The sequence below is a fragment of the Orbicella franksi genome, chromosome 1 (assembly GCF_964199315.1).
Source record: "Orbicella franksi chromosome 1, jaOrbFran1.1, whole genome shotgun sequence".
Lineage (NCBI taxonomy): Eukaryota > Metazoa > Cnidaria > Anthozoa > Scleractinia > Merulinidae > Orbicella > Orbicella franksi.
In genome coordinates this window covers 10,058,983-10,081,324 of record NC_138145.1, presented here as the reverse complement: position 1 = coordinate 10,081,324, position 22,342 = coordinate 10,058,983, and the positions used below count along the sequence as shown (strand labels likewise).

The window sequence follows — 22,342 nt, the reverse complement described above, 5'->3', positions numbered from 1 at the left end:
GGATGTCTTTGAACATTCACGGGTCCTTCACGAGAATCACCGTCAAAACGTTATGTGGCAGTTGAAATTTGTTGTAATAGTGGTATCAGGGCTCCTAGGCCTTTTGATCGGATGCATTGCCCTGTACAGGAAGTCGAAAAGTTTCCGGTTCCGCACAAAGTATTTTAGCTTCAATTGTTTGATGATGTTCTTCGCAATGTGTTGCAGCTTTGTGGGAGCGTTTCATCCATTTGATGTAGGGAACTTTCATCGTTGTTCCGGTGTTGTGTACAGATCCCTGGTTAGACTGTTCAGAATACGTTCCGAAATTCAAGGAATGGAGATTTTTAACACTCTCAAAGGAAAGAATTTCATTATTGTAGCAAATCATCAGAGTTCTTTGGATATGTTTGTAATACTGCAGGCGACACCACATAGAACGACATTCTTGGCGAAAAAGGAATTGCTGTTCGCACCTGTATTTGGCTTTGCAGCGTGGCTTTTTGGAATCGTGTTTATCAATAGAGGGCATTCTAAGAGCGCCAGGAATGTAATGGATAAAACGGCGAAATGGATCTGCGATCAAAAGGTAAATCTGCGCACATGTAACAACGTGTATTCTGTCATAGGGGAGGGGAGGGCTTGGTGCAGGGTGGGAGTGTAATGCACAATTAGGAAAGGAAGAGAAGTAATGGAATGCAATTACCTAAGTGAATTTACTGAGTGGGGCAAAATAGGGAGTAATCCTACAATATGCGACAACTCTGAAAGCATAGGTTTTTTAATCCTGTGGTCTGCATCTCTACAGTCTACTGCAGCATGTCTTTGAGTTGCATCAATCTGAATCATTTAGAAGAGCATATGGCTGGTGCTCTTGAAATTTGAATTGGCCAATCAGGATCCAGTAGGCAGGGAAAACTGTACTGTGTCTAGTCAATAGGTAAGACATTGAAGTCGGCAACTTTTCCCACTGGAGATGCATTTTAATAAATATAATTTAATGAAAATAGGATTTACCCCTTGTAAAATGAGGACCGGGATCCTGGCCAGATTTTGGCTGCTGGAATTTTTATTCCCAGCAGGAATCCCGGCGGGATCAAAATTCCCTGCGGCCAAAATCTCGCTGGGATCCTGCCACAAATCTTGTCGAGATTCTTGCTGGGAAGCAAAAGTCCCGACAGCCAAAATCTTGCCGGGATCCTGCCGCGAATCTCGCCAAGATTCTTGCAGGGAAGCAATTTCCCGGCAGCCAAAATCACGCCGGAATCCTAATGTGAATCTCGACAAGATCTTCGCTGAGAAGCAAATTCCCAACAGTCAAAATCTAGCCGCAATCTTGCTGGGAATCTTGCCAATATTCGCTGCGGGAAGTGAAATTCTTGGCAAGATTCACTGTGGGAATCTCGGCAAAATTTTAGACATGCTGCCACAAATTTCTTTTGGAGCCATCATCTTTTAAATAAAGGTTAAATCTTCCCAGTGTTTACATGCTTGAGGGTATTTAAAATACAGACAAAACTAACTTAATTAAAAAACATACACATATAGCCATACAGCAGTTCGATTTATGCTACTTAAATTTGTTTTTAAAGATGTCAGTGACACAGAAAAGTGGGGTCAATGATTTATGGCAAAATTCATGGTACAAAGTTTAAAGTTTAAAAACAGCTGGATAGCGAGAAAAACAGACTGATAAAAAAACCCAAAACAACATGATTTAATTAATTAGCTAACAGAAAAATTTAGTCACAGTTGTTTGGTTTGCAAGAAGATAAAACACCAAAGTTCATGTACACAAATTGGCATGATACGCTTTACGTTGAAAGAAATGTAAATATTCTTGTGCTCAACACTTTGTGATATCTGCATTTTTAGTAAAAGAAAATCTTACTGAAATAACAACAAAAGGGAAACTGACTGTTTACTCAAGCAAAGAAGATGCGGGATCCCGGCGAGTGCTGGGAACCTTGGCGGGATCCCAGTACCTATTTTACAAGGGATAATTTCAAAAACCATATCTGAATGTAAAAAATTAAAAAATATGTTGTTCCTTGTCAAATTAAACCTAGAATTCTTGAGTAAAGGATGATTTCCACTCTGTACTGTGCAGTCTCGGTACCCCAATGTTTGTAAGTCTCACTGGATGGAATGTGCAGTATCAGAAAATATCCATACTCCCCCCACAGAAGGGATTGGAACTTCCTGGGGGGTGGGGGGTTCTCTAAGACCAAAACATTTAAAGAAATGTATCAAGTTTAATTGGAATTTTCAGAGGGGGGGGGGGGGTCTTGGAAAAAATCCCTTCTGTGGGGGAGGTATGGATATTTTCTGGAACTACACAATGTGAATTGATGTTACTGGTTATGAACCGCTTACCTTATGGGTTAGGGTTAGGGTTTTATTTTATATTCTTTTTCCAACAGTGACTTTGATTTTACAGCTACAAAGTGTTTTCATCTAGTTATATCACAAAGAACAAAGCATAAAGCTTTGCACCCATAATGGCAGTTGACATGAAACTTTGAATTTACTTCATGTGAATAGTTGCAAAATATTACATTCTGTGACGTCTCACATGAATCAAAACAAAAATGTAGACTTGCGCAGTACCAGGTGGAAATCATCTTAAAAGTGCCTTACTGTGTAAGTTTAATGTCCCTGTGTTCCCTGAGCCACCTTTCAACTGGTGCCAGGAAATCAGACATTAAAATCACACAAGGGGAGCATATTAATTAAGGTACATGTACTTTGCACATAAGTAAGGCACTAACTTTTATTTATTAATAATTATTTTCAACATGTAGCTTCTTGAACAATTTTTGTGATTATGCACATAGCCTGCCTTGGGTTTCCAGTGCAAAAACTGGTGACACAAGTCCTTTTAAACTGCTACAAGTAACTTGAGAGTATATGTCTGGGCATCACCTCTCTGTGAGTTAACTCACCCACCCCAAGGTCAAGGCAACCACTCCATTGTTTTAAAGATATATCCTGTCTTCTGTTATGCAATGTATGCTTGTAACAAATGAGGGCTATTAGAATGCCATCCATTCTATAATTTAGTGTAGGTAAATTCACTTCACCATGTCTAAGTTAACCAATGGGTAAAGCAATCAATCAGTTATCCAGTGTGCTGCTCGAGTTTGACAGCAAACTAAATACACTACAAAAAGAAAGCTACATTGAGCATTTTCCTTACTAGACATAATTTGAAGAACATGACTGTAAACATTTATGTAGTGTAAGTGTTTGGAAAGTGTATGGTTTTGCCCTCAGTAAATTACCTGTTTCTCCAGGATATACAGCTTAGTTCATTTGCTCATTTTCAGATAAATCTTTGGATTTTTCCTGAGGGAACCAGAAGCCAAACAGGAACACTTCTTCCCTTTAAGAGAGGAGCATTTCACTTAGCCCAGCAAGCTCAGGTACAAGACTACATGTTAAGTCTTATTTGACTTGTTATTTCCTCCAGCTCCAAGCATCAGTTTGAAAACTTGACAAAACACTTCATAGTGAGCTCTTATCTCAGTACACCTTGTTATTTTAGCCAATGTTTTTGGCTTGGAGAAAAGGCTAACTAGAAAAGATAGTCATTTTCATACTTTGATGACAATTTTATGACCCAAAGGTAGTCGTGTTAGCAAGGTTCGACTGTTCTTTTGTTTGCCATACACTCTTCAATGTAAAGGTCTCGTGCTAGAGTGGTAATCAAAAACAATAGGGGATATCATTACTCTTATCAACTCTACTTTGAGACAATAGTAAATTTTTGTGCTGATCATGTAAACCAAATGTTTGAGACTTAAAGTCTCAAAATTGCCTCCCTGTATCAATACACTGCGGTATTTATTAGAGAACAAAATTAAGCTACGCAGTGTAAATGAAAAAAATCAGGAAAATGCTTAACTTTGTATACCTTTGCACGTGTTTTGTTTAGCTCCCTATTGTGCCAATTGTTATCTATGATTATTCTTCAATTTTTAACAAGAAGAACAAGTTATTTGAATATGGTAAGTTTCTTTTTAGTTTTTCCTTAAATTATTGGTAGATAGGTAAAGTCCGCACACCCCTGCATCTTGACTTGTACCTTCTTATTCAATTCACTTCCTACTATTTTGCTCCTGCCTCTCCATGCTTCTTCTCTTGCTTTAACATTATGCAATGCTGTAAAATTTCCCAACTTCACCCTTCTATCCTCTTTTCTTCTTCCTTTTGACTCCTTTTATCCCCACCCTTACAGTGCGTCTCTTTACCCAGGTGTATTAAATCAGTATCACACACCTTAGAAAATGCCAGGCTGGTCAGGAGTAATCTGATTAAATGCTTGGACCAGGAAGTCGTGGAAAACAGTACAGAGTCCAGGAAGAGTAGTGACAGTATGGGTCTTGGGTTGAAATAGATATTTGGTAATCCAAAAGGATCAGTGGCTGTGGGGCACAGTAAACAGTTCAAACATTATCAATAGTAATTCAGTGCCAAAATAAACTCAATTGTATGGCAGACGTTTCGGGCCTAGGCGTAGCCCATCCTCAGTGCTAAGTTTGGTTTTGAATGGGACACATCAGTGAAGAAATAAACAGTTATACGCGTGATTCTAATGGGTAGGTAAAAGTGTGCATGCGTCAAGCTGGGTCTTGGGTTCCTTGTCAAGACATTATCCTTTGCTGACCTTTTATAACTTCCCATCTGGTAGGAACCATGAAAGCGAGAGTATTGTCCCCCATACCAACTGAGGGTGTCACAGCTGATGGTGTTCCAGAACTTACAGAAACTGTGCGCCAACAAATGATCAAAGTTTTCCAGGAAGGTGATCCTTCAAAAAGTCTCAAGGATACAGTTTCAACTGTGGAGAAAAAGATTAAGTGATACTGCCATCAAAGTAGACTTAACAAAATGTTAAAAAATGATACCTTGTTTTATCAGTTGAAAGTATTTAATTAATATTATTATTTTCCTGTAATTATTGAATTGCACAATTTGTACAGAAATAAGTTTGATCAAAAAGGGCAAAAATCAAGTTTACTTATTTCTTTTTAAGAATATATACATCTAAAGCTTTTATTATCTTATTAGCCAAGTGTGAGAGCCAACCTTGAAAAATATACAGTGAAAACCCCTTATTCCAGTCACCAACAAGCCCCAAAAATCTGCCATATGAAAGGGGTTTTTTAGATAAGAAAAAGAGTCTCTGAGCTTTGTTCAGCCCAGAATAAAGTGGCTGTAATAATGAGGTGGCCTTATTAACGGGTGGCTGTAAGGTGGGGTTCCACTGTATTCCCAAGGTCTTGGCAGAATTGTCAATACTGATGAAGCTGATATTCTCCCAGTGCAGTATTTGAATCAAAATTTTCAGAAATAATCCCATGATCCAAGACAGGAAACTAAGACACTGTGAACAGTAATGGTTTTTTTGTTTGCTTGTTTTTTGAAAGAAAACCTGCAAAAACAAAGTTTGGAGAGAAAGAAAAGGAAAGGGATTTTTTACATGACGGTTAATATTCAGAACAGTGCCAGGTCCAATAGTTGGACAATATAGGACCAACAGAGTAGAAGAGCAACCTGATTTGTTGATTTTTATCATTGGTTCTCTAAACTTAGTCGTGTAATTACTGTTGTTGTGGGAAGTTAATCCCTATTAAGCCCCAGGGTAAACGTGCAATTTTTCCTCACTGAATTCTAACATTTGTTTAAAATTTCTTTTAATGGAAGAAAAGTTTGATTCAGGTTTTGGGGGCTTTCTAAGTAGTGAATCTGGTAACATATAAAAATTATGTTTGGAAATCAATATTTTGATCAGAATGAGTTATAAAATGTATTATAAGGTTAATGAATTAACACTGGTTCTTATAAGCCTGGAAAACCTGTGACATAACAGCCGATCGCAGTTACTAGCATTCGGCAATCTGTTCCAGTCAAGCCTCCAGTGCACCTGTAATGGGTCACCAAGGTACTCAAATAGGTGTGCAAACGATTAATTAAGAATACAAGGAACTGTGGGAAAATCAAGCTGGTACGTCATAAATTTTATATCTCTCCACTGTTGATTCTGCTCTCATAAGACATTTTGATCATGGCCAACCCCGGGGGACAACCACCAGCATGCTGACGAAGTCAAACCCAACTTCACTTTGTAGGCATACCAGCTGTCAGTACCCGAGGTCTACAGATTGCGATGCCAGTGATAAAGTGATTTTCCATGGGCATTTCCAGGTCTTGCCAAAGACCATGTCCCAGGCTTGTCAGTGGCATACTACAACCAGAGATTAAGAGCCTTCAATTTAATAATAATCAGTTAAAATTTTATTTCTCTTGTTTTGCAACAACAAAACACTGGTATCCAGAGTTTGAAGTTGTTACCGCATACAAGAGCTATTACTTTGAACTATTTTTATATTTTAACGTTTTTAAATATGATGTTCCATTTTAATGTTATTTATTGATGAAAAAATTAGCAAGAGATATTGTATTTTATTTTATTCTTGTGTTTTTAGACTTTGCCTAATGTATCTCTACGGGCTTTCACTTTGCATTATTTTGTTTTCATCACCAGGATGACCATGTGACACAAAACATAAAACAAATTATAATTAGATAGTGTTGATGTGCTGTTTTTGGCAAATATTCGTGGACGTGCTTGAAGGGTTTTTTTTTTTAATCAAAAAGTTGCTATACCACTATGCATTACTTTTATGACATGTTAAACAACTGACTACCGGTTGCGACCACCTCTCGTAAGCGACCGCCTCTTACCAGCGAGCAGTTTTCCAAAAAACCAAGCGTTTCCAAGTCAATCACTATATTTGGAACCTCTTGTAAGCGACCACCTCTCGTAAGCAACCGCGACCACTTTTAGAGCTAAAAGTTTGAAATTTTCTTTTGTTTTAAACCTCCCATAAGCGACCGCTTGACAGATAATACAGCGAAAATTGGATAATAAGGTGCTGTAACATCGTATTCCTGGCTACTACAAGACAAGGAAGTTTCACAGTGGGAAGAACCAAGAGAAAAATCATTTTCTCTTGGAAGGACCGATTTTTTTCTCTCGAAATTGACTTTTACATCAACAAAACATTGCATCGGCATTGGTGCATTGGCTGAGACTCGGCAGTTACCATATTCTAATGAGGAACAATTTTCACCCAATATGATCTAAACTCTCGTAAGCGACCACCTAGGCTTGACATTTTGGGGCTGAAGCGCTCTTACCAGCTAATTGTAACAACGTTTTTTATTTAAACAAGATTTTTATAAGAATGTTCATAGAGAGTGCTTATGCCGTTTATGCTTTTAAAAACTTTAAGAACAAATCATGGTCAGAGAAAAAGGAAACGATAACTTATAATAACAAGCACAAAAAAGAAAGTTATGAAAAACAGTTTGATTGGGAGATAAAAGACTGAACAGAATAAAACAAGTTTCCATTAAATTGGAAGTCGATTCTACGAACTCCATTTAGAAGCCAGTCAATTTTTCCCATATGAGATGCGGAAAGCCACCTATCTCCCAACAAGTGTGCAGCGAAGGCAAACAGTGATTCATGCAGAGGGCAAAGATTTTGGCCGTAGAAATTATAGTATTTTTTGTAACAATTCTTGCTGGCCTTGACAGAATGGTACTGACAATACCATAGCAATACCATGGCAATATCATGGCAGTGGTATGACCTTTTAAAACACCCTTAAGTTTAGTCTTAAGTGCTTTCAACTGAAGGACAAGGTCGGTGACCCCCATTTTGTCATCAAATTTATTGTAATCAGTATGTCAAGATTCCACTTTTCAAAGTTCAAATTTGTGTTACTAGGGAATTCAGAGCCACCATTAATTTTCCAAAAACTAAATTGGCCCTGAACTACCTTCCCCATTTTTTTTTTAACTGAGCAAAAGTTTTGAAATGGTTTTCCTGGAGATGATTGTGAGTCATCTTAGCAGGAGTCTTTGCCTTGATTAGTTAATAAAAGCATCTTTTCTTGACTAGTATGAGTGCGTTAACTCTGTTTAGTGATTAAACTCGCCTTCAATTTTCAAGCTTGGTTTGCTTTCAGTTCCAATCACCTTTTCTCCCGGTAGAACAAGGTCTAGTTAAGGTATTGTGCCTGGTACCCCCAACCCTTTGACATTTTCTATCGGTCATTGCTGGAGACTACAATACAATGGACTGATTTCCAGTTTCCGCATCTTCGTCGCTCTTATCATCAAGAAGTAGCAATGCTTTTTCCAAGAGCTCAGAACCCTTGGTATTTTGTGGTTTAAGCATGCTCTTTGCAAAAATCACTGCATCTAATTTGAAAAACGTCATATCTTTGATCAGGTCATCCTGCTTTGATTCGTTGGTTGAGGCGCTCTCCTCGAAATTTGTCTTCAGTGACTCCTTAAACGTTCTTAGCCAAGTGGCAACAGCACCCTTTTGGTTGGATGGCATGAACTCTTTCGAGCTTAACACTTGAACCAAGAGATTAATACACTGCCACGACAGTTCTCGCTCTGAACACGGAATGCTCGGAATTTTCTCAAGAATGGACTTCACTGCATTTTGAAGGACGCTAGACAGTTGGTGTTCATCAGCCTCTGCATGTTGCAGAATGAGCAAACAAAACAGAACCAAGCTCGGGGTTACAACGTTAACATTGAGCTCACATAACTGTGATTCCAGAACGATTTTGTTCCATGGATTAGTTGCGAAGTAGCTGGCGTTTGGAACGTAGGTTAGGAAGCTGTCCAAGCACTTCACTGCACATTGCCTTACAGTCTCACTGTCATGGATCAAGGAGTTCTGCAGGTAAACAAGCAATACGTGGAGATCCACATCGGATAGCTTCTCAAGGGGCTGATACTTCTCCTGGGTCCTAACTGACAACACCACGACAGGGTTTTCTGATTCACCTGTTGTTCTAAAGAAGGAATCCCAGAAAACAAGACTTGAAAGTCCCAAAATGTTTTGCCGTTTATTGGCGAGTTTCATCATGCAGTTCTTGTCAATTCTGAATGCATCTTGGTCGTCTTTCTGAGCCAGCATCTGGGAGTTTGCAAGGGACGAGATGAGAATCAAGATACTCGCTAGTAAATTGATATCCTCCAGGGAATCCCTCCGCTGTCCATCATCTTTGGCTGGGCTGGCATTCAGAATCTCTTGGACAAAGCTACAGAACCCTTTGTTGGAAAGAAGCACTGCAGCAACCCTCTGGTTTTCTCTGTGTGTGTCCCAAGCTAACGACACGTTCAGGTAATTGAAGGCGACGACTGAGAATGTTTGACAACATTTGGTTGATGTCAACAAGTTAATGACATGGTACAAAAGCTTGATGTCAAATGCCAGGTTCTTCATTTGGACAGCCACCATCACATTCAGCATGGCAGTAATTGAGTGCTCCTGAAGAGGATTAGCCTTGTGGCTCAGGAAAAGCTTGTGAAAAATACTTGTTATATGAGTTGCCAGTGACCTTTGATTGGACATGCTTAACTTTGTTGAAGCGTCTGAATCTTGGCCGATCAATCTTTCCAGGATGGTCACTACACGATCGGCGATAGCTTCCTCGTTACATTCAACGAGCGAGACAAACGTGCGAAAGCTTTGTAAGTTAGTTGCTAGAAGATTGTAGAGTTCTGCGTTAATGGGAGAGTCCTGTGCTGTGTCTGTTCCTAGAAAGCTGATCAAAGCCTGTCGTCCAAAGGCTTGTGCCAGAGATTCACGAGAAAATATCCAGGAAACGAAGAGAGGGTCATGAATGTAAATGGATTCAAACTCATCTACTTTGAACTTCACCAAACTTTGCTCTAGAATCTCTTGGGAAGCTTTCATGTTTTCGACGACGGTAGATTGCAGTGGTAATGTCCTTAGCCTTCTGTAACATCCCGTCCAGAGAAACAATAAATGTTTCAGTGAGACGCGAGGCACGATTCTGAGATCTTGATGCAAGACAAGATACTTGTGTAGACTTGTCATAAGGTGCTCAACAGGGACTATCTCGTCACCGTGAGCAAACGACACATACATCAGCTCAATACAAGCGCACTGTGTGCTGAAGAGTGAGTCGTCGATGATCTCATTAGTACCTTGCCTTACTGCACTTTGGGTCAGCAAGTTCAAGCACGTTGTTGAGGAATAAATACCACCAATGTCAGTTGTCTTCAACAATTTTCCAAGCTGAATGCTGTCAGAGGCATCACTGAGTGTAAGACAAAGTTCTGTCAAGAATGTTGCTATTGCATCTCCAAGCTCACTGCTCTCTGCTCTTCTATGGAATTTTTCTTTGATCTCAAGCGACAGTCGAACAAACGACCCTGAGGCAAGCTTTTGGGCAAAAACCTTCCTGCAGATACTCAGCGAAGACACGGAGAGATGTAGGATCTCAAAAACGTTCTTAAACACAGTTTGGTTCTCAATAGCCTCACAGTTCACCACTAAGGCTGGAACGCATGTTTGATCAATGACTTTCCACAACGACTCCACAAACTGGCCTAGCACTTCTTTCTCTTTTGAAATTGATGCTTCATTCTGTATTAGCAGGGCTGTATAGGATGGTTTGCGATCTTGGTAATCTTGAACAAACTGGAAACTCTTCTTGAGTACCTCTAATAGAGTACACAGAAATGTCTCGAGTGCCCCTAAATAGTTAAAAGAATTTATAATTGTGAAAAGTAGTTTTGAACATTAAAGCACCCTTCTTTCCGCTCTATCCCACTAGTTCTCCTGTCTCATTTAACTACATGCATGCCCCGTATGGCCGTTTATATTGCAAAACTGAAGTAAGTCAGATAACTCCCACCTATGCAAAATACTCTCAGTGACCCAGGCTACACGCTGGCAGTTAACATTCGTAACGGGATGGGTGTAGTAATTCTAACAAGACTTAATAGTTATGTAAGAAATTCAGTTAAGTTCATAATATTAAAGGAAGAAAAATGCCAAGATTAGATTGCTGGGAAAGGAATATGGGAAACTAAAAATAAATCAAAAATGCAAAAAGGTCGAAAAGTTGGTCAATGGGAATGTATTTGTTCTGTCACCCCACTGCCATTCTTCTGAAACTTTTATGGTTAAAATTAAAGATAGTGTGTTGGCATGACAATCTTCAAGGTTGCATGTGGTGCGTATAGCTTACCTTTGGGAATATTTCTAAAATGTATCATTGGCTTGGTGAACTTCTGTAAATGTGATGTAATGCTTGACACAAGAGAAATAACAGCTTCAAACTCCATTGATGGGGGAAAGAAGTCGATGTTCAGAAAATGTTCCACTGCATTCGCTGCCTGAGTCAGCACCCTGTGGTCTGCAGACTGCAGACACTCGAACAGCACGCCAGCACACTTCTTCCAGAGCTCATCATTTGGAAAGAGCTGGACGTTAGAGGGTTGCTTTGATAAAATCAGTGCTAACACATGAGTGGCTTGCCTGATTATTTCGTGGTTCTTGAGCTTGATGGCTTTCGATACACCAACGATTACTGACTCTATACCGTACACGGAGTAGCCTTCGGAGTAAAAGATTTGAGTTCTAACCATATGATCTAAACAACAGAACACTGACCCCAGAATTATGTCACTGGAGCATTCCAAGTCTTCAAGTAACATCTCTCCAATTCCGCAGGTCAGGAAGACTCTAGTGTAATCATTCTCCGCTGGGTCATTTCTTAATATCTGAGTGATACATTGTATAGTTCCGATCTGGATTGCTTCGTTTGGTGACAGCAGCAATTTCTTCAAGCTTTCCACCATTGCGCAGTTGCCCGTGTTTGAGGGCTTCAAAACAGACTTCAGCACGTCTGATTGTCTGGCAAACAGCTTCAAAACTTTAAGGGCGTTTATTTGAACATCCATGCCGATTGAGCAGTTGATAACGGCGCATGTTTGCTTACATATCTTCTCTTTGATCTGCAAACTCAACCCGTTCAACGCCTCCTCGTTCGAGCAAATCTGCACGAGGACGAAAAGAAAAGCTGCTTTGACATTATCTTCCGGAAACAGAAGGTTGGAAAGCAAATATTCCATCAAACTGGACGAATCTTTAGCGATTACTTGAGATAAAGCCGGAATTGATTTTAGAAATCTCCCCAAGGCCACAACAAAAGGATAGGATTTCTTCAAGTTATTCAATTTGATTATTTGGTTCTCCAACTTTTCCACAATTTCTGCAACCAGGCTTTCTGATCGTAGTTTGACCGTTACGATGTCAAGAGCTTCGATTGCCGTGTTCATCAGAAGTTCGTTCTCTGAGGTCAACAGATCCATTATTACACTGCAGAGGTGGGAGGTGATTCTCGCATTTTGGGAAAGAAGTTCCAAGAGAACTTGGCTGTTCGAGAGAAGAAAGACAACCTCACGAAGGGCCTTGCGTTTTCGAAGGTGGAGAACATCAGCATTTTCCAAAAGCTCTACCAAACACGCTACGCAAACTACTGAAACGTTTTCCCCTGTCATTCTCCATTGAGAATCGTGTTTTGAGTGATTTTTGGTGAAGAAACTCAGTGAGTTTTCGGCTGGCTTCATCTTTGTAATGACACTTGCAGTATTTCCAGCGAAATTTACGAGCCCACGATCTAATACAATGCGGTAATTGTTTCTGCGCAGGTGCATTTCGTGTTTATTTTGGAGGGAAAATTTCAAAGTAACGGATCGAGCGAAAATCGCTAAACATAATTGTCTTATTGCTCTCCCAAATCTAAACTATTGTGTTGCACTATCATGGCATCTGATGTAATTGTCAGTCTGGATGGAGGTGAGTCGTGTGTATGTGATTAGTACAGCGCAAAAGTAGCAATCGCGGACGAAAACCTACCTCAGCTCGGCTTGCGCTCCCCGGATTGTTTGTGTGGTTTTTCGAGCAAAACAAAACATTTTCTGATCTTGTTTTAGGAACGCAATCTTACTATTAATTGGATTTTCAGAACACCGATAAAACGGACTGGTTACAAAAATGCTTAAAATCGATGGGAATGATAAGGCTTTTTGAGTTCGTCTGAAACGGAGCTAAATCCTGCATAACCATCATTTGGCATTACAGTACATGTAAGCTTAGTTCATTACAGTACAATTAGTGTAAATAAGCTTAAACGTAAGACGTTAAGTTAAATATGTTAAAATTGCCGAAAAATGTCTGATTAAGACTTTATACTGCCAGTACAACGATTCTTAGCTTTGCAACACATTTTACGAATATCTTCCATCTTCCAACATTGCTGTATCAAACAGTTAAAGCATTTTGCTCAACAACAGCAAACCAAAATGTTGGCTCAATAAGGCTTGTTGAAAAGCTGTTAACACGGTACACCCTTTGCCTCTAGTCCTTCAATTTACATCACCAGAAACAAAACATTTTAATGTTATACTGTATTGCAGGGAAAAATCCAGTGCTACAGGAAAATGTACCTCCCATTAACACATCATCAGAGAAAAGGCTCACAAAGGTATTATTTAGTGACTGAAAATACTACCAGTCTATCAATAAAATACTCATAAAGAAACATATATCTGCATGTTTGCTGATCTTCGTTCATTTGAAGATGCAATATCATGCCTTAAATCACAACTGTGTGGAGGGGCCAGACTAGAAAATATAATTTTGGCTGGCAGTAAGGTCATGGCATACAGACCAAGCTAAAGGACGTCCCTGCAAAATGACCAAGACTGAACAGCCATAAATGTTTTTGCCCTGCCAATTTAAACTCTGTCAGAAAGTACTCTATCATAATTACCATCCATAATAAGCTTGACTTTGTTGGGAAGTTGTAGAAAAAATATTGGTAAACAATGTTGTGGATTGTACTCACCAAATGAATTATTCATTTATTGCAGACTTGTGTGAGGCTGGATGGCCTTTTCTGAACTGTCTCACATCAAAACCATACAGCCCCACACAGGAATGCATCTGTGACAATATAATAATAACAATATCGTAATAGACTTTTTTTTTCTCTTTCAATGGAAAACAGGTGGAGCAAGCAAGACGTGAGGCACTTTCTGCCTTTGGAAACTGCCCATTTAATTCATTGGTTGTGAAGAGAGACTGTTTTAAGTCAAAACTGAAAGTGACTGCAGCTAAAAGTGCATCCTCAAGAAAAGAGTCAATCAGGAGACCAACTCGGTAAGAGAGCTTTGATCATAGGGTGCAAGGCTTGTAAGAAACTTATATTCCAGCTTGCCCTGGGCAAGTCTTAGTTTACATTGTTTTATTTAGTTGGCAGATGACTTGCCTGGGCCCTTGCCAAGCAGGCAAGTGAGAATGAAACGTTACTTGCTGGAAAGGAAAATCTACTTGCCCTGGGTGACCAGACAGCACTTTTTTCAAGCCCTGGTTGCAAGGAAAACTGTGTCTGATAGCTTGGGCTAGTGGATTTTACAGTTGGGTTAGTGGATTCTGTCCTTCAATGGGCATGTAAACTTTCTTTGGAAAATTTTTGCAGAAATTTAGACTACAGAAGTCTGGTAGAAGGTGAAATTTTGGGGGGCAGGGGAGAATGACTTTCAGCCTAGTGCATTATAGTTAGAATTTGCCCAAAGGGCAATCCCTATTATTGATATTTGTGCACCTTGGATCAGTAACAACGGTTAGACAGTGTGCCAGACTCAAGTGACTGATTGCTAGTTTTGTCCGCATGGGGTCACAGTTGTCCTTTTGTCGATCCTTGTCCCCAAAGCCACCAATCCATCTTAGCTCATGGGGCCTGAGGCTGTACATGGGGAAACGCTGGTTCTGTAGGCACATGATTTAATTCGCCAAATTTTTGGACCAAGATTTTTGCTAAATTCAATACTGGTTTCCTTCCCAAAAAAGTGATCTCCATCTCGACTCATTTGATTGCAGCACCAACAGATTTTAACAGACTTTATCGAAGGGAATTTAAAATTGTAATAACATCCTTGTTGGGAGGAGAATTTTACATAAGTTTCGTTTTAGAGGACTTCACTGAAAATTCTCCCTGTAAGCCAGTTTTAAACTCCTGAAGGTTTGTTGGTTTTATGATCATATGACTTAGTTTGAGATCAGCCAGATATTTGCAGCAAGTCAATGGTGTTGAGTTAATGAAAATCTTACTTCAAGAGGCTACTCAATCAAATCATGTGTCTTCACAGCCACCTTGGCCCTGCTGGCTATGAAGGACACCTGGCTCTGGGAACAAGAATGCTTTTGAGTCTCACTGTGTTTCAGAAATAGAAAGAATGTACCATGTTTCTATCAACAAGTATAGAAATGCAAGTGGAAGTTTGGGAGAATAGGAAATATTGTGGGAACACGAGCTGACATTTGATTGTTTCCACAGCTTTGGCTCATGTTCCCATGCACTTTTTTGGGTTCTCCCAAACTTTCACAAGTGTTTCTATAACTCAACAGAAACACAGAAAACATGTTTTCTATTTCTTTTATAAAATACTACAACAGAAAAAAAGGAAACAACTTGCTTACTTTGATTGTCAAAATGTAAATTCTCTTTTCTTGGGCCATCATTATGTCAACAGCTAGTGCTAGTTCCGTGTTTCTATCAAGTTATAGAATCTGAAACATGCTTTTGAACCAATCAGTGCACGTGTTTGCTTTGGGCTATTTTCTAAAAATGGGTACCAGTGAAGTGAATGTAGGAACTAAGTACTATCCTGATTGGCCACTTAACCCTTTACCCACAATGCACTGATGACAGTTTTAAGCCAATATACTCCCAGATCTTATGAACTTCAAGGTGAAAATAAAATGTGACTTGTGAAATGCAGAGTCTGCAAATTTGTTAATTGCATTTGATTGGGATTATAATAGCCAATCAATAATCCTTCTATTTTTCTCCGTAGAATGGAAAAAGCCAGACAGGAAGCTAATGAAGCATTTAAGAATATTTCCCTTGGCCAGAAGCGAAAAGCTAGTGTCATAGAGAAGAAATCAGAAACACAACCTGAAACACAAAATGCAAAAAAGAGACTTACTAGACTAGAGAGATGTAAACTTGAAGCGCAGCAGGCTTTTGGAAATGCTCCTCTTAGCACGCTTATAGAAGGAAGGGTACAAGAGCAACAACAAAATGGCAAGAGACGAGGAAGACTTGGAGTTGAAGCCAACCTTTCAGGAATCAAGAACGTTGAGACTATCAAAAAGGACACAAAGAAAAGTTTCGGAAGGAGATCCATTGAAAAAAGTGTGAAAGAAAAGAGAAAATCCACCAGTAAGGGCAAACAAAACAGAAGGTCAGCCTCAAGAAGAAGAAGTTCAGCCATAATGCGGCGAAAAAGCTCTACCAAAGGAAGTCGACTAACAAAGGTTCAAGCTTCGCAGTTAGAGGCTCTGAAGAGTTTCGGAGGACAGAGTCTGGAAAATGTTTGGAAGTCCAAGGATAGTCCACCCGCATCTGAGGGCGTGGCAGTGACAGTTGACGACACCTGTCAATCAGTTGAGAAACCGGAAATCCTTGATGATTCGCTGAAGCCAGTTGGCATGGTAACATGTGATAGACAAAGTACTTGCCAACAAGAAAGTGGTATTGATGTCGAGATAGCCCTGAATGAACACACTGCAGAATTTTCTTCCCAAACAGGTCTCCAGGTAGTTGATGAATCTACTCAAATTGGTGGGTCCAGAGACAGTGAAATGCAAACAGAAGCCTGCGATTCAAACGAAGTAAATGAAATCGCAGATGCTTCAATGCAGAATGCAGCCAATGAAACCCCTCCTGTCGAAACATGTGAAGATCACGTGTACGCACGAGAAAAGCACGTGCGCAGCTTGAGTGGAATGGCCCCTATTCCAGAACAGAGTCCTCCCGAGGCTTCCGCCCGATCCAGTATAACGCCTGTAGAGTCCAAGCCCCTGACACGCCTGCAGAAAGCTCGACTGGAAGCGTTCCAGAGCTTCAACGGTCAAGCGTTCGAGCACGTCATTAAGACTTCGACTAGGAAAATGGCCAGGTACTTAACGCCAGTAAAACATCAGGGAACCAACACCGAGGTGAATATGACAAGGAATACGCCCTCACAGACAGATGATTCATATTACAAAGGTCACCCGCGTCCCAAAAAATCTGTCTACTCCAACCTTCGAGAAAACAGCTTTTGTGACAGGGGTGCGTTGTTGGAAAGCAGCAAGATAGTGGTTTTCACGGCAAGGTCTCTGGATACGCCTTCTCCAGAGTGTTCACCCGCCAATACGTAGAACCTTGACCAACCCATTAGCGGTGACGGCAACGACATTGTCAACTTCCGATAGCCTCCAGTTATTTTAATTTTTACAAATGTTGAGTTAAGAAAGATAGATTTATTTTGTCCATATGTTATCGAAGATGTTAATGTTTTGTTCATGTTACCTTTGGTTTGAAAACATTTCTTCAACCTATGCCATTAGGAAGCCTTTACGTTTACTACTTTACAGGTTCTTTTTTCATAACTGAACGCTACGGTTTGGCAGACGGCCATACAATAAACGGTTTACGAGGTAGTAAATCGGCCCTGTTCTGTGGCAGCGCAAAAAATATTATTGACTTACTAGTTTGTTTTCTTTATCACGCGCAAAACACAGCGTTTTTATATTTAATTGATGTCAAATAATTTCCACTAACGTCGGTTTCAGAAAAAAACTCACAGTCGAGATACCTGGGAAAAGAGTTAAAATGTAGTGCGAAGGGTTAATCAGTGCTTGAAAGCGCCTCTTTGAGATTTCATATTTCTATACATTCCTCTAGAGGCTACTTTCAATCCAAGCCGATTTTTATCTTGACGAATGCTTGTTACAAGTGCATGTATGTCCGATAAATCTGGCAAACAAATAGGCTGCGAACGCAGGCGAATTTCCGGCTGTCTGTCTCGTATTTCAGATGTGCTTGCGGGCGAGGAACGCGCTTTCTTTCCCGCGAAAAGCCATTTGAGACGTCAGCAGTGGTTTTCTTGTTTCTTTGGTACAAGCAAAAACTAAGAAAGTTGAAAGTTCACTAAGTATTGTTCGTGCATAGTGGTATAATGGTGATTTTCCCAGCTTTTTTCAGCCGTTTTGATCAGTTATTGATCATTTTCTTAGAGTACTTCGATGTTAACATGAAGATTAAACGCCCAGGTAATAACGGCAAGAAAAAGGTTATAAATAATTCCTATGATAATAGAGAGTGTAAATAGATTTATATTAGGATAAGCCAAGGGCTTAGTTATATTTAGAGTTGTGGTTGTAGCGACAAGTGAAACGACAACTGTCTTTAAGAAGAACTTTAAAATGATATTAGTTGTCCTGTCTGAAGTTGCCTTGGAACTCTCGCCTAGTTTATGTGCGCCTAGTTTCGTTGGTTAGAGAGAGAGATTGAGGCGGAGTGAAGATGTGACGGCGTTGAAGTGTTTTGTGCCGCGAGGTCTTAAAATGAGTGAGACTCTTTCGTACAATAGCTCCGTCACTGGTTAGAGTCGCTTGTTTAACAGATAAGGGGTTGTGTTCTGCAGGAAGTATGGCTTTTTTCTTGACCTGAAAAAGTGTGAAATACAGTCACCATTGTTTTGTGCATGCTGCAAGTTTGTTGGTGGGGGCGGGGGTATTTATCAGTTACGTGGGTCTTATTAAACAAGATAGTGGATAGGAAAAGAGTGGCAAGTAGTAAATCTTGCAGTTTACGTGCAAGGTACATACGAACCCCATTCCTGGTCAGTGCTAGGAAAAGCCATACCCCGATCAAATGCACAAAAACTGCGTATACGATACTAGCGAGAAACAGCATTGAACTTAACACATGGATGCTTATCACAATCTTCCTTCTTCATATAATCGGGGGGGGGGGGGGGGGGTCCGGTCGAACCCCTTAAATTAAAACAGCTAACGTCATAGAACTTTTAAAAATGTATGTAAGTGCATTCAATCCTTAATGGAATTACAACGTTGCCTGACACGCTGACTTGGCCTCAATGCCGGAAATCTTATTTCCGAGAATCTCAATTTTAAAAATTTGCCTCCGGACCCCCTCAGACAGGGGACAGTCTTCGGCGGTCCGTATCTCGAAACCCCCTCTCTAAAATCCTGTATCCGCCCCAGATAACCGTTATGAATGACTTACCTCATGTACTACGACACTCAAGATAAATGAGACGCATTCCAAAGTTTAGCTTTGTTACACGTTACACCTGATTCAAGAGGAAAAAAAACTCAGTTGAGTCTGATTCGGCGGGTCACTTAAAAATATTACGAACTCAGTCGACTAAAGGTAAACTTCAGTGCAGTGAAGTTATGCCACGCCATAGAGAATTAGGCTAATCAGAGTACAGGAAAGCCGTTGTATAATCGTCGGTATGACATCCAACATTCCCATCATGCGCCGCGCCTGTGTGGCGTTGATTGTGTTGATCACTGTATTTTCTATGGCATGGTATAAATAAAATAGTCATGCTGCGCTCTCTCGTGGTATAACACGGAATATCCCACTTGTCACATGCATTTTCTTGGTTTACCCACTCGCCTATTGAAAGGCTCTTGTGTAGACCGAAAAAGTTCAAGGGACTCGTGGGGCATTTCTTAAGTATAGAGCTTGAGAGAGGAATAATACACATCTGATGTCCATGTCGTGTGTTTCGCGTGCGCCCGAGAAGGCGTCATGCACTATTCATTTGATTGTGAAACATTACACCTTGATTGTCGTTTCTTTTAACTTTTTACTTTTCTTTCTCATTTGTGCTCAATGATTATGTCAAATGGCTTTCAAGAGAGATTTGAAATATCACTCAAACGTCGGCGCGTGGATAAAAAACATTGTCTTCCGTCCACAAAGAAGAGTACGTCAATGTAAATGAAGTAAAGAGACCGCACCCATTCTTAACTTAACCAGGTGAGAGACTTTGAGGTTTCCTTAAGTAATTCTGATTGGCTCTCTGGAATATTAAAAGTACCCTTGAAAGGAGTATGATGTTTTCGTCCACTTTGTTAGGGTATAGAGGCAGTTACTGCTCTGCTAAGTTTGATGATCCGACGAGTAAACTGGAAAAATCGTACTGGAAGATTACCTCGCTAACTTTACTTCAAGCGCACGGAGACCAAAGCTAAGCTAAGGTAAAGGAAACTACCGGTCTAATTTTAGTTTCTAAAATGACAGTGTATATTTTTTTTAATTTATCGCATCTGAAATTTAACAGGATACATTAGTCAAATAGGTAACTCATTGTTCAGGAAATTCTTTTTTGACAAACTAGGACCAAATTCTGCGTTTTAAAGCAAATTTTATGAGCCGTGTGGATATTAGCTTAGCCAAACACAGTTGCTTTTTGTATCTTTTTATCGGACATAAATTTATCCGAAATTCATCGACGTAAGAGAGACGTCAAACAGACAAAATTGGTTAACTCAAAACAAAAAATATCAGACTACCTCTTCTGAATTGAAAGAAACGTTCATGAGAACAAAAATAGTTCTCAACGATACTGTTCTTTCTTAATCTTTTCACATTTTCGTTAAATTAAAAGTTCATTACTGTGTAATGTTCTCTGTTCTTCCGTCTCGTTTGGTCGAGTGTCGACCATTCATTTAGAATGTTATTAATTAAAGTTTCTTTCCTAAAGGACCTAATTCAGGCCATCAGTTAAGTTTGCAACAAGATGCTGTTAGTATTTCTTTTAACTCTTTTTTGTTGCGAATAAATTAGATTTTTTCGAAATTCGTGTCCGAAGAAATGGTGGCTTACAGAACAGAAAACAGTGCAATGATTCCTAGAAATAGCAAAATAAATATGTCAACTGGATCTGTATATTTTTGTAGCTCTTATAGTCTAAATTGCTCAGTTTCGTTATATAATGTGCGAACTCCGACCAAAAGACACAAAATCAATTTAACTGACTCCTGAACAATAGGATTGAGTAGCGTCCTACTCTGGGATAAGTTTAGTTTTGACAAAGATAAAATATGTTTATTTACTTTACAAGAGGAATATAACGCTTCCTTTTGAAAAAGTTCTGTTGAAATGATTAAATTCGACAGAAAAGATGTTATCATGAGAAAAATCTGATTACGTGTTTTAGTGTGCGGTAGTTACTAATTACGCGAATGACGAGCAACCGAGTACATGGCAATCAAACACAATGAAAATTGTAATATAAGCGTCTGTTTTCTTAATTAAAATGAACACTTTTTTGAACCATTCTTTAAGTTTTTTGCTCTGTCTGAAGGACTTGTCGCGTCATTTAGACCACGAGCAGCCGCCATTTTTTCTTGTAACGCAGCGGTGTTGCTCTCGCGGTGTTTGTCGCTGACACGAGATAGCCTGGGATCAAGGTTGATTTTCCTTTCCCGCTTCCATTTGAGTGGACCTGTAAAAACGCCTGATTGAACGAACTCCATGTGTTTCCAGACAAAATAGAGCATTCGACTCTACGTCTCTATTGTTCGTTTGTCGTACTTAATTCAAAATAAGAGAAAAAAAATTTCTTTAAAATTAGAATTATGGAATTTGCGTTAACTGCCAATATCTCTTGTTGGGGTTTATCAGGGATTGTCTTGAAATCTCGTAAACATGGATTTGTATTGGTGACGAATGCAGCTGCATTGTACTTTGAATAAATTGAGCGATAAATTCTATATATATTCAACGTGGTCGGGTGTGTGGTGCTTGACACTTGATCAGCGCTGATTGTATCTAATCGTACCTTTGGGCCACGCACCGCTAGCACATCAGACAAGTTTGGTCGAGCCATTTTTCGCTATAATCATTTTTCCAGTAGAGGAACATGAAATCATGATAATGATTACGATGATGTTGATGATGATGATGATGATGATGATGATGATGATAATGATGCTGACGATGTTTCGACTGCCTCTCGCCAAAATACCCATGGCAAGACAAAACAAGGCTGATATGCCACCAAGGTATAACGAAAACGTACGATTAGGTTTCCACCGTACCCAATTCTGCCAAAAAAGAAAAAAAAAATCGACTATATACTCAGGTCAGTGACTTGATATTGCAAGGTATCAGCTCAGTAGACACAGCTTGCGAATTCGAGTCCTGAAATATCTCTGTTGGGATATATGTTTCATAAAAATATAAAAGAAAAGAGAAGAAAATGTTGTAATATCGAGAAAAAATGCCAAAAGGTTTGAGAACGCAAATGCTTTAGCCACAACCCTTCAACGGAGTGGGTGAAGTCTGTTGCACGGACACGTGAAGAAATTTTAGTCTGAAGTGCCTACAGCAGCTGTAGCTCATAGTCATAGAAAATGACTCAGGCTGCATATATGTATGGACCATTCGGCTCAATAATTCCGATTCTGAAGATCAGGTCCATTTCATGCTGCTTCCAGGGGGTGGTTCCTCATTCCGGTAAATTATGTGAGCTGATTATACATTATAGGTTATTGACCAAGCTTGAGGTCAATTAAGATGGCTGGATATCGGCCAAGTGTTTTTCAATTTTTGCGGGTTTATGGGCCTCGACT

General features: G+C 39.7%; 2 protein-coding genes across 3 annotated transcripts; one reads left to right on the top strand and one right to left on the bottom strand.

The window, feature by feature from the left end:
• Positions 1-42: 42 nt before the first annotated feature.
• On the top strand, positions 43-19,628 carry LOC145489001 (uncharacterized). 2 transcript variants are annotated; one of them, XM_081467888.1, is made up of 6 exons: positions 43-568; positions 3,309-3,404; positions 3,917-3,989; positions 13,312-13,379; positions 13,905-14,056; positions 15,754-19,628. In XM_081467888.1, the coding sequence occupies exons 1-6, from the start codon at positions 53-55 to the stop codon at positions 17,102-17,104; spliced, it is 2,256 nt and encodes a 751-aa protein (XP_081324014.1). In that variant the 5' UTR covers positions 43-52; the 3' UTR covers positions 17,105-19,628. The 2 variants fall into 2 exon arrangements, with proteins under 2 accessions (XP_081324014.1, XP_081324022.1); XM_081467896.1 differs by lacking the exons at positions 43-568; positions 3,309-3,404; positions 3,917-3,989 and adding an exon at positions 12,602-12,691.
• LOC145489041 (meiosis inhibitor protein 1-like) lies at positions 7,702-12,551 on the bottom strand. The gene is made up of 2 exons (XM_081467939.1): positions 11,079-12,551; positions 7,702-10,581 (listed from the first exon to the last, which is right to left on the bottom strand). The coding sequence occupies exons 1-2, from the start codon at positions 12,547-12,549 to the stop codon at positions 8,120-8,122; spliced, it is 3,933 nt and encodes a 1,310-aa protein (XP_081324065.1). The 5' UTR covers positions 12,550-12,551; the 3' UTR covers positions 7,702-8,119.
• Positions 19,629-22,342: the final 2,714 nt, after the last annotated feature.